This window comes from Canis lupus, chromosome 12 (assembly GCF_003254725.2).
Source record: "Canis lupus dingo isolate Sandy chromosome 12, ASM325472v2, whole genome shotgun sequence".
NCBI lineage: Eukaryota > Metazoa > Chordata > Mammalia > Carnivora > Canidae > Canis > Canis lupus.
In genome coordinates this window covers 20,219,015-20,232,028 of record NC_064254.1, presented here as the reverse complement: position 1 = coordinate 20,232,028, position 13,014 = coordinate 20,219,015, and the positions used below count along the sequence as shown (strand labels likewise).

Here is a 13,014-nt window from a genome sequence, read left to right as displayed (position 1 = left end):
AGAAATGATCAGATTGAGCCTCCCTCATCTTAGGGAGACTCAAGGTGGTAGAGTGACTTGCCTGAGGCCAAACTCAGGGTTAAGGGCATGGCTAGGGCTAAAACTATCTGTAGAGTGATAGAGAAGCAAGAAAAAGGTAAAGAAATACCCAACCATATAACTGATACTGTTTAGGTTCAGCCTCTGAATGGATATATGAAGGTGTTCCTATTGGATGAGTTCACTGGGATGGGGAAAGGAGAATGCTATGGAATCTGGCTGACACATCAAAAAAAAAAATTAAAACTAAGTGATTATGAATGTAAATGGTATAGTTCCACCACCAGGTTATTTTGTTACTTCCAGCCTCTGGTTTCACTAGGTACTCAATAAAAGTTGACTAGTTGGATGAACACAGTACAGACATTTAACAAAAAGAATAAAATGAAAAGAAAGACCAAAAAAAAAAAAAAGACAGAAAATAGGCTAGGAGTAAATTAGAAAAGCTATCTTGTAAAAACTGGTCAGTAATTCTCAGACTCAGTTATACATAAAAACTATCTGGAAATCAGGATTGATGAGGGTTAGGGTGACATCCCAGTTTCTTAAAAATCCCTAGGGATTCTGTTGCATGGCCAGGGTTAGGACTACCTCATCTTAGTTAAAAGAGGACGCTCACTGACAAGGAAAATCAAGGATGATATGGAAATGTCAACAGATGGAAATAAAATAGCTCACATTACAAAAGCATAAGGGTAAATGAGACACAAACAAAAATGTTACACTATCCTTTGGTTACATTATGCCAAACCTGAAACATTCCCTGAAAAATAAAAACTTCTGGAGACAGCCTGGAGAAAACTGACAAAAGATGAAGTTGCTGTTGTGATGACATTTTGCATTTCATAGAGGCTAAGGATTTGCCATCAGTACAGATAAGACTTTCAAAAAATAGCACAGAGCAGGTAAACGTGGAGCAATATGAACTCAAGAATTCAGAATTCATCCAACTTTTCTTTAACTGTATTTGGAAAATATTTCAGTGAAGTCTACAGGGAATTATTTTCTGTAATAGGCTTCCTGACTAAAGAAAGCCTCTTTCAATCCTGAGTTCAGCTGTCTATGACTAAAGGTTGAGGCATTTGAACAATTTTCTCCTCAGAGCACTCTGGAAAACCTGTGGTTTGCTGTTGACTTTTCTGCAAACAGTTGGCTCTCAGAAATCTGAATTCAAGGGGTACCCTGAAATCCCAGATGATACCTTTTTGTCAAAAGCTACATGTGCAGGAATAAATTCTGCCGGTGGGGCCTGCTTAGGCTGGCCATAAGTTAGAATTGGTGCCTTGTTGGCCAACTCATCCAGCTCAGCTTGGGACAGCTGGTTGACCTGAAGCCGCTCCCCGCCTATCCCAACTGTTGGACGTCGAACAACTGCATAGCCATTCTTGTAGCTCAGCGTCTGGCTTCTATGAAATGCTGTTTTCTGAAGAAGAAAAGAAATGTTTCATTAATAATATTTTATAAATATGTGTTAGTTAAGAGAGCTAAATTTCAAAAACATTGTAACTTAAACCTTTGCTTTTAAACATCACAAATCTTATATCAAAAAGCTTACTTATATTAGAAGATTCTTATATTTTAAGCTAAAACACCTGGTCAGGAACATGGAGAAAAGCAGCAGCCTGACCTTAAAATAAAACTTAGAGCCCTGCTCCAGAATGCCCAATTTAATTACCAGCTCACTTTTCATAAGAAACTAAAATATTATCTTATCTATATTTTTAATCTTTCACTTAATTCTTTCCATGTTTTTAATCTTATCTAGTGCTCATAAACAATGGAACCTAGACCTGACTAGGTGAGATGAATTTTTACCTAAAAAAAAGGTTTCTTCTTGTTATAGTAACACTGATACATTTATACAACTCTTTGGAAGGCGGTGAGTATTTTATATTTAAAGTCTTAAACTCCATAATTCCACTCCTGATCCTTTATTTTAAAAATATAATCCAAAATTATGGGAAAGAACAATATGCCTAAAGCTGACCATTATAATGTTAATTATAATAGTAAAACGTTGGAAACAATATAAAAGACAAACGTATGAGTTAATGATGGAAAACTCACTTAATGGACTGTGATGCAGCCATTAAAACATTGGTTTTAAAGATCATGTGTTAATCTGGGAAAAATGTGTATGATTTAATAAGCCCAAAAAAGCAGCATATAAAATTATAAGTATACTATAATTAGAAGCATGCAAACACATGAACAAAAAGAAACTGGATTTGGACAATGTTTTTCTGTATTCTTCCTGAATTATGTTGTTGTTGTCTTTTTTTATAATGAACATATTTTTCTTTTGGTAATGGAAAAAAACCAAAAGATTAAATAAGAAAAGAAAAAAGTGGAAAGGAAATATTTTTGAAGACAGAGACCAAAATGGTAACATAAGACACCCCAGACTCCTTACCCCTCCACAAAGTTCAACAATTAGAGTTATCCATGGAGAAAAACAGCTCTGGAAGAGTTCTGGAGTCCAGTTAGGACGTTTTAGGAACACAGTGGAACAAAAATCCTGAGAATAACTACACAAGGAGAGAAGGAAGACCTCATTTTGTCTGCATCATCTCATCCCCCAAGCCAGCACTGTTCAGTGTCAAGAGGGAACTTCCCAGCCAGGAAGAGGTCCTCTGGCCAGGAAAGAAGAGTAGGGTGAGCGACCAGCTTCTCCACTCTTTTGGAGCAGTCCACTAAGGTCCCACTTCAGTTTCAGACCAGCAAAGCTGAAGTATATTAAGTCCAGCTAGGCACACAGAAGCAAAATAGGGGCTACTGGCAGCAGCTCTCAGTGGGAGTGCCTGTGGTGTGCAGACACCTGCTCTACAGACAAACCCAGCAGATCTTACCACTGACCCAAAGCAAAGGGCCAGGATAGCTGCCACCACTAGGTATCCCCTGCCCACCACCAGCTTTCATCCCAAAGGCATTCATGATGCCAGGCATTGGAACCCCTTCCCTTCCCCACCCTCCCCATTTCCCCGCCAGAGCCTGGGAACCACATTGGAAGCCAGCTCTGGCCTCTGCAGCTGCTTAAGTGCAAGATGCCAGCACAGACACCCTCTGGCTGACCCCTCCCCCATTCATACACTTCAAACCAGCCCCTCCAGCTGTGCATCTGCACATGGGCCTCATCACAGGCCTCATCACAGGCCTCTACTGCAGTGTGCATGTGAGGGGAGAGTGTGCAGCCACAGGAGGACATGCCAACAACCAGCACCTCCCACAGCTGCCAATGAGTCCATAGTTGGCTCTGGCCCTTTACTTCTCTGGCTCCCACTACTATGTGTGTGCCTGTAAATGGCCCCTGCCACTACACAGGCACCCATAGCTGGCACCCTGCAGCCAATCATGTGTATCCCTACCTGCTCCAGCTACCATTACTGCTTGCCCTGGTCCATAACTGCTGGACCTAGAGGTACTGCTAAAGACCCCAACAACCCTTGCAGCCACTATGGACCCCCATAACACCTGTCAAAGACTACACCATTATCAATGCTGTAGACCCCAGTGGCAGGAGCCAAAGAGACATGATGCTCCCCAAATCTGAAACCAGTACCACCACACATCCCTGCACTGGGTGCCCTACACTACTAGGTCCAGGATCACAGCAAGCTTCAGCATTCCTCCACCCATACGGGAAAGTCATCCCTTACCAAATCAATCCATAAAGTCTGGAAGAGGTAGCTGCATCCTCATGTGAAGACACCTATGCAAGATACAAGAATCATGAAGAATCAGGAAAACATGATTCCACCACCTATAGCACTGGCCCCAAAGAAATGGAGAACAAAGAATTGCCTAATGAAAAAATATCAAAATTGTCCTAAAGATGCTCAGAGACCTACAAAAGAACACAGACAATTTAATGATATTGGGAAAACAATAAAGGAACAAAGTGAGAAGTTCAACAAAGAGATAGAAAACATAAAAAAAAAGAACCAAACAGAAATTTTGGAGCTGAAGAATACAATGACTGAAGTGAAGAATTTAACTATAGCTTCAAAGGAAGACTTGAACAAGGAGAAGAAAGAATCTGTAAGCTAGAAGACAAATAAGTTGAAGTTAACCAACTGGAGGAGCAAAAAGAAAAAGGAATGAAAAGGAATGAAGAAAGCCTATCGACTTACATGACACCATCAAGAAAAATCATGTATATATCACTGGACCCTTCTCTAGGAGGAGAAGAGAGAAAGGGGTAGAAAGCTTATTTAAAGAAATAATGGCTGAGAACTTCTCAAACCCAGGGAGAGATTTGGACATTCAAGTTCATAAAGCTATAGGTACTCAAAATTTCAATCTAAAATAGTATTTTCCTGGGGATCCTGGATGGCTCAGCGGTTTAGTGCCTGCCTTCGGCCCAGGGCCTGATCCTGGAGTCCCAGGATTGAGTCCCACATCAGATTCCCTGCATGGAGCCTGCTCTGCCTGTGTCTCTGCCTCTGTCTCTGCCTCTCTCTCGGTGTCTCTCATGAATAAATAAATAAAATCTTAAAATAAAATAAAATAATATTTTCCAGGACACCTGGGTGGCTCAGTGGTTGAGCGCCTGCCTTTAGCCCAGGGCGTGATCCTGGAATCCCAGGATGGAGTCCCACATTGGGCTGCCTGAATGGAGCCTGCTTCTTTCTCTGCCTACGTCTCTGCCTCTCTGTGTGTGTGTTTCGCATGAATAAACAAATAAAATCTTAAAAAATAATAATATTTTCCAAGACACATAATAATAAAGCTGTCTAAAATCAAAGACAAAGAAAGAATTTTAAAAGCAGTAAAAGAAAAAAACTCCCTTATACAAGGGAACTTCCATCAACTTTCAGAAGATTTCTCAGCAGGGATCTTGCAGGCCAGGAGAGAATGGGGACCATCCATTTAAATGCTAAAAGAAAGAAACTGCCAACCCAGGATACTTTATCCAGATAAAATGTGCTTCAGAAAGAAAGGTAAGATAAAGACTTGCCCTAATAAAATATGAGAGGATTTATCACCACTAAACCTGCCTTACAAGGAATGCTGAAAAAAGTTCTTCAAGCTGAAACAAGAAGGTGTCAATTAGTAATATGAAAATATACAACACATGGGTAAAGGTGAACATATAGTTGGATTCAGAATACCCTAATCCTGTAACATGATGATATGTTCATTTCTTAATTCTAGTATAAAGATTAAAGGACAAAAGTACTGAAACCCTCTCTAGTTCCAATAATTTGTTAGTGGATACAAAATATAAAAAGATGTTAATTTGGGGACATCAAAAAAGCATAAAGCAAGGAGGATAAATAAGGGCAGGATGTTTATACGTGATCAAAGTTGAACTGCTATCAGTGTAAAATAGACATATATATGTTTCACATGAGTCTCATGGTAACCACAAAACAAAAACCTACAGTAACTTCACAAAAAATAAAGAGAAAGAAATCAAAGATACTACTACAACCAATCATCAATTCACAAAGGAAGACAGCAAGACAGAATGAAAGGAACAATGGTACTACAAAGCAGCCAGAAAACAATGAAGTGGCATTAGTAAGTCCTTATCTGTCACTAGTTACTCTAAACGTAAATGAACTGAATTATCCAATCAAAAGTCAAAAAGCTGGATGATTTTTAAAAAAACTCCACAAGATCCACCTATATACTGCCTATACTATAAGAGACTCACTATGGCTTTTCACAGAAAAGCTGAAAGTGAATGGATGGATAAAGATAATTGATGCAAGTGGAAACCAAAGGAAAGCATGGGTAACTTTACTTATATCAGACAAAACAGACTTTATGCCAAAAATGGTAACAAGAGACACAGATGATCATTTTATAATGGTAAGGGGATCAATTAATCAAGAAGCTATGTCAAGTATCTGAAACTAATTTAACACTGTGTGTTAATTATGCTGGAGTTAAAATAAACAAATGGGAAAAAAGATACAATGATCATAAATATATATGCACCCCATATCAAAGGACCTAAATATATTAAAGAAATGACATGACATGAATGAACATGACATGACATGACATGACAAGACCTTACATTCAAAAATCCCTGAAGACTCCACCAAAAAACTAATTAATGAATTCAGTAAAGCTGCCAGATACAAAATCAATATACAGAGAATAACTGTGTTTCTATACACTAACAATGAACTATCTGAAATTGAAATGAAGTAAACAATTCCATTTACAATAGCCTAACAAACAATAGAATACTTAGGAATAAATTTAACTAAGAACATGAAAAACCTATACACTGAAAACTATGAGACACTGACAAAAGAAATTAAAGAAAGTACAAACAAATGGAGAGATATTTTGTGTTCTTTGATTGGAAGAATTAATACTGTTTAAACGTCCACACTATCCAGAGTGATCTACACTCAATGCAATCCTTATCAAAATTCTAATGTAATTTTTCACAGAAATAGAAAAAACAACCCTAAGGGACCCCTGGGTGGCTTAGCTGTTGAGCGCCTGCCTTTGCTCCAGGGCGTGATCCCAGGGTTTGGGGATTGAGTCCCCCATCTGGCTTTCTGCGGGGAGCCTGCTTCTCCCTCTGCCTGTGTCTCTGCCTGTATCTCATATAAAAATAAATAAATAAAATCTTAAAAATTAAAAAGAAAGGAGAAACAACCCTAAAATTCACATGGAAACACAAAGACCCAAATAACCAGAGCAACCTTGAGAAAGAGTAAATTTAAGGACATGAAAGACATGTACAACAAAAACTGTAAGACACTGAAAGAAATTAAAGAAGGCACAAACAAATGGAGAGAGATCTTGTGTTCCTGGATTAGAAGAATTAATACCTGTGTAAATGTCCACACAATCCAAAGTGATCTACACACTCAATGCAAACCTTATCAAAATCGCAATGTCACTTTTCACAGAAATAGAAAAAACAATGCTAAAACTGACATGGAACCACAAAACCCCAAATAACCAAAGCGATCTTGAGAAAGAAGAACAAAGCTGGAGACATTACACTTTCTAATTTCAAACTATTGTAACAAAGCTAGAGTAATCAAAACTTCATGGTACTGGCGTAAAAAGAGACACATAAGTCATGGAACAGAATAGATGGTCATGCATATATGGTCAACTGTCTTTGACAACAGTGCCAAGAATACACAATGGGGAAAGGACAGTGCCTTCATAAATGGTGCTGGAAAAACTGGGTATCCACACAAATGAATGAAATGGGATCCCTATTTTATAGAACTCACAAAAATTAACTCAAAATGATTGAAGACTTGAACATAAGACCTGGAACTGTAACACTCCTTGAAGAAAAAAAGAGGAAAAGCTCCCTGACATTTTGACCATGACTTTTGTATATAATAGCAAAAGCACAGTCAGCAGAAGCAAAAATAAATTAAAAAGCTTCTGTACAGCAAAGGAAGTAATCAACAAAATGAAAAGGCAACCTAGGGAATGGGAAAAAAATATTTACAAACTGTCTTAGTCTGTCCAGTAGTCTAACAAAATACCAGAGGCTGGGTAGCCTCCCTGCCCCTCATAGTCATTATGGTTCATCCTCTGAATGCTTTGAATGTTAGGCACACCTATTTCTTCAGTGCTGAATAAAGATAGTGACCATGTTTTCCAAATTTCAAATAAGGCAAATAGGTTGACACTTGGCCAGTGTATTTAAAATAGAATATAAGACCAATGCACAGTTCATTTTATATGAAGTAGAGCAACGTATATTCTCAGAGCCTGGCAACTCCAGTCTACACCCTTGTAATTCCCCAAATCGACTCAACCTTGCCTTGTGGGTAACCCACACTCACCAACACCAAATGCTTAGGCTGCTCCTGCACAGGGCAGGAATGTGCCTACATTTTATAACTTACATAGAATGGAAAAGTCACACTGAAGGAAAAGTTCTGATGCCGTGTCTTAATGCAGGGATAATTATGAAGAAGAGACTCAGAATCCAAACTCCCTCACCAAAATTTCAATTTCAATTTCAATTCATCCTCCCAAAGAAAATAGATTACATATTTTATCTTACCTTTATACCCATGGAAAGGAGCTTATAGCTTAAATTATTAAACTATACAAATATAAAGTATTATTCTCTGATTTATGATAGCTTACTAAATCTCAACATTGATCTTCAAACATATATTTCAGTAGCCAGGTTAAAATTAAAACAAATACTTAATAATTTTGCCAAAGGCTAAGCTATGTCAGGAGGAAAAAATATCAAGCTTTTATTTTTTCCTCTTCAATTTGTCTACAGAACGAAACTAAAAACAGTTAAAGCAGGGAAGGAGCAAAAACAATCTAATCAGGCATCTTTAATTAAAATGTTAGAAAAGAATAGGACTAGAAGAAAAAAATAGCTAATCAATTGTGGTTGAAAGACTGGAATGGAATGATCTCCTACAGGGCATGGAGGGATGTTTTGGGACGAAAATAGGCAAGTGTTGGGGTGCATGGGTGGCTCAGGCTCAGGCAGTTATGCATCTGCCTTCAGCTCAGGTCATGATTTCAGGGTCCTGGGATCAAGCCCTGTGTCTGGCTCCCTGCCCAGCGGGGAGGGGAGTCCGGCTTCTCCCTCTGTCTCCTCAGTTGTCCTCTCTCTCTCTCTCTCTCTCTCAAATCAAACTTTTTTTTTTTTTTTTTTAAAGAAGAAGCTAGGCGGGCAGCCCCGGTGGCTCAGCGGTTTAGCTCTGCCTTCAGCCCAGGGCCTGATCCCGGAGACTGGGAATCGAGTCCCACGTTGGGCTCCCTGCATGGAGCCTGCTTCTCCCTCTGCCTGTGTCTCTGCCTCTCTCTCTCTCTATGAGTCTCTCATGAATAAATAAATAAAATCTTTTTTTAAAAAAGAAGATAGGCAAGTGTTGAAGATCTAATTTTTGAAGAAACAGCAATTGAGAAGGAATATAAAACAGGGCTGGGGAGAAAGTGGGGCTAAGTTGTAAACAAGTCAGAAGTGCTGAACAGAATAGGGATGGGGCTAGGTAGAAGCATAAATGCTGAGGGCAGAGAATGCATAAAAGAACCTGGTGGAGGGGCGCCTGGGTGGCTCAGTGGTTGAGCGTCTGCCTTTGGCTCAGGGCGTGGTCCAGGAGTCCTGGGATCAAGTCCCGCATCGGGCTCCCTGTGAGGAGCCTGCTTCTCCCTCGCCCTCGCCCTCTGCCTACCACTTCTCCTGCTTGTGCTCTCTCTCTCTGTCAAAATAAATAAAAGCTTAAAAAAAAAAAAAAGAACCTGGTGGAAAGAAGAGAATGAGTGGAAATGATACATATATGTAAGACAGGAAACGGAGCTGGGAGGGGGCGAGATTAGCGGGTCCGGGATAAGGAAGAGGAAGAAGGCGAGCAGGCAATGACGGGCCCGGGGGATGGGTGGGATGGGGCTGCGGGAAGGAGGACGAAGATGCAGGCGGGCCGAGTGGGAGAAGGGGCTAGGCTGGGGGCTGAGGGCGGTCACGAAGGGAGCGGGGCGGAGAGGGGTACAGTGTGGGAGGAAGAGCTGCGGAGGGGCCCGAGCCAGAGCTTGCGCGGAAAAGTGGGAAAACAGCGCTCTGGAGGGAGAGGAGGCAGGGGCCAAGGCGCCGCAGGAGGAAGAACGGGGCCAGGACGCCGAGAACCAAGGAGGCCCAAACACTGCCCGGATGGAGGGAAACAACTAGAGGCTGCAGCGGAGGGCAAAGGATGAGGCTGGAGCGGAGGCCGACGGAACTGCGGGGCGGGCAGAGAAGAGGTGGGGGTCTGCAGGGAGAGCGCGATGTTGGGTAGAGAAGGCAGGTGCACTGCGGGGCGAGCCCTCCGAGGCCTCCCGCGCCGGGGCCGGCTGGGGGCGGGGCACAGAAGTCCTCACCGTGGAGTCCTTAAAGGACGTGCCGGGGAGAAAGGGCAGGCGGTGCACCGGGTTGGACACCATCGCGGCCGCCTCCGCCGCCACCTCCGCCGCCGCCGCCGCCTGGGTCCCGCGTCCGCTTCCTCGGTTGCCCCGGCGACGAGCCGCGTCCGCCCGCCACGCGGAGCTCCATGGCAACGCCAAACATCCGGAGCGTCGCGCGTGGGGGCGGGGCCAGAGGCGCGGGAGCGACGGGTCTGCGCGTGCGCCGCCCGCGGGCCAGCGTTGCGGGGGAGACGTGGGAGCTGGTGGGCGGGGTGGGAGGAGGTGGCTGCAAAGCGGCCGCCGTCGTCGCCGTGACGTCCGGGGGTGGGATCCGGCCCTTAGATGAGTTACAGTTGGGGACGGTGGGGGGCGGGGGGGGGGGAGGTGCTTCCTTCCGTCCACCCAGTCCTCGCCGGCCCCGCCGGCGCCGGGAACTCCAGCCCTGTCTCTTCTCCGGGCCCGATTCTCACTAGAGTGTAAATGGTTGGCTCTGGTTGAAAGTGGCACTCCGTGCTTCTTGGGGGCAGGGGCTGCAGATTATTCGTGGGTGTCGCTCTTGCTCAAGGATGTTCAAAGAACTAATGCACCCGTCTCGTCCCTGCCGTTCCCCCGCCGCATTGTCATTTTCCATCTTCACCACTCTATTCTACGGCCAGCCGCTGCCGCTCTGCAGCCTCTCAGTTCTGGAAGGCTGCGCCTTGCATACTCGCCCCCAGGACGCTCAATATTCGTTGACTGTCAAGCTACAGGATGCTTATCTCAATTCTCCAGCTCTCTATGCCTATTGGCAGCTGCAATGTAAAGATCAGAACCACAAGGGGAAATGCATCTCCTTCAAAGAGCGAACTAAGTCATAAAGAAGCAAACAAAGTAGGGTGAAATAATTGTCAGGATCATAGGTATTCTCACCTTTGGTGATTTTTTTTTAATTTTTTTATTTATTTATGATAGTCACAGAGAGAGAGAGAGAGGCAGAGACACAGGCAGAGGGAGAAGCAGGCTCCATGCACCGGGAGCCTGATGTGGGATTCGATCCTGGGTCTCCAGGATCGCGCCCTGGGCCAAAGGCAGGCGCCAAACCGCTGCGCCACCCAGGGATCCCACCTTTGGTGATTTTTATAAAACTTGTTTCAATTATTATGCCATAAAAGAAACATAATCCTGTTCCTGAAACATTTTCAGGAAAGAAAGAAAGAAAAAAAAAAAAACCCTATCTATCAGCACCGAGGAGCTAAAAAAAAAAAAAAAAAAAAAGCAAACAAAACCCTAGTGCCCAGACATGGGATTCATTAGGTCTGAAATAGAGCCCAGGAATCTGATTTTTATAACAGCTGTTTCTGATAATGAGCTAGTTTAGGAATATGATAGAGTAGCAAGCCTGACACAAAAGCATAGTGTACGTCATGGGTAGTTTACTGCTAATGCAGACAGCAGCTTTAGCTTTATTGCTGCATGTCAGAGCAAATCCCCCTGTTGGGTTTCCCTAATGGGCATGAACCTCAGGGGGCCCAGGACATGAATCCACTGGTGGCACCTGAAGCAGTTATTGGTGGCTGTCTACCACATCCTGCCCAAACAGTTTTTCTGCTAACCCCTCCCCTCTCTTGACTACTTCTGTTTCCTGTTCTTGTCCTCTCCTCCTCCCCTTTTTTACCTTTAAAATTTTTGTCTGTTTTCTAATAGTACTATAATGCAGGCATTTAAGACTTTCAAAAAAAATCAATGAATTACCATTGTTGAACTTAATAAAAACTTTAAAAGAATCAGTCCACTCCTCTATATCTTAGCCACTGACCTAGGATGCAAGCCAGCTATTCATTTCAAAATGACAAGTTCAACCTTCAAAGAGTGAAGATGTCTCTGTCACTTCTCCCCACCTCATTGATGCTTAGTACCTAGAAACACTGGTAGCTATAATCCTTGCTGACTCTTGATGATAAACTTACATTCTTACCAGTTATATGATCCTGCCTTTCCCTCTATCTTAATAAAACTAAATCCGTGGCACTAGGATACATTTGAAAGAGCCCTTCTGGACTAACTGCATGGTTGCACTTGGGTCTATATTCCCTAGATTGGGTAGGAAAAGAGTTCATGCGGGCTGGATAGGGTAGGTCATGCCTAAGCCCATTGTCCATGTGGTACCTGTTACTATTTGAAGAGTGGCCTCGGCTCAAATGCCTTTCTGTTCCAGAAGCACACACTAGTTAAATGGTTAACTGAGTGTGTTTTAACTGCTTTCAGACCCTAGATATGCATGGTGAGGAAAACCTTTCTTGTTCTATGATCCCCTAAAAATGCCACAACCTCTGAGGAGAGGAAGCCAAGCAGTGTTGCATCAATCCTAAAAAGCACAGGGACAAGTTTGTAAAGAAGGGGGGAAAGAAATAAAGGTAGGGCTTTGGAAAACTGCTTGAACCCTGAGGTTTAGTGTAATGAAGAGTTTATATTTCATTTCTCCCAAATAGGACTCCTCAGCATGGATCACACTTCGGTTTGCACTCACCATTTTTCACTGTGCAATATATAGGAGAGAGCAGGAACCTGACTATCCCTGGCAGCTAAAGTAAAAAGTGCCATGGTCTGAAGGCTGTGCACTAAGCCTGGACTCGGAAGAGCACAGAGACATTGCATGACTTTAGAAGGTGTTTCAAAACATGGAGAAAGAAAAATATGGAAAGATCAATCAGCCAGCAGACCAAACCTGAAAGAGGGCCTCATGCTGGATCATACCTCCCAGGAACTGATAGGAGGCATCTAACTGAAAAGAGTCTAAAATAAAGCAGTTGCTTAAAATAAGCATCTCCTTTTCAGCACTTTCCCGCACTGACTTTACCCAGAATTTGTTTTCAAACCTATAATATTATTCTTCAGGACCTAAAGTCACAGGACATATATTGAGCAGGTGTGTGTGTGTGTGTGTGTGTGTGTGTGTGTGATAGTGTACAATGATTTTGGGTGCTCTACTTCCCTCTGTTGGATAAAAATGGTACAGCATGGTTTCTGAAAAACTCAATTATACACACCTGTAAGTTTGAAAGTGTTAGGAGTGTGGCTAGTTGCGTGCCCATAGTGGTAAGACCTTGCAGGGGAGTGTCTCTCACTCAGAATGCCAGCTAGAATTCA

General features: G+C 42.7%; 1 protein-coding gene across 2 annotated transcripts in view; it reads right to left on the bottom strand.

The window, feature by feature from the left end:
- EFHC1 (EF-hand domain containing 1) overlaps positions 1-10,018 on the bottom strand; it is a 63,509-nt gene extending 53,491 nt beyond the window's left edge. For both annotated transcript variants that reach the window (XM_025419020.3, XM_025419021.3), the window contains exons 1-2: positions 9,865-10,018; positions 1,241-1,462 (exon numbers count right to left, since the gene is read on the bottom strand). In XM_025419020.3, the coding sequence (XP_025274805.1) occupies positions 1,241-1,462; positions 9,865-9,927 (285 nt within the window). In that variant the 5' untranslated portion in view covers positions 9,928-10,018. The remainder of the gene's footprint in view (positions 1-1,240; positions 1,463-9,864) is intronic.
- Between the last annotated feature and the right edge of the window lie 2,996 nt (positions 10,019-13,014).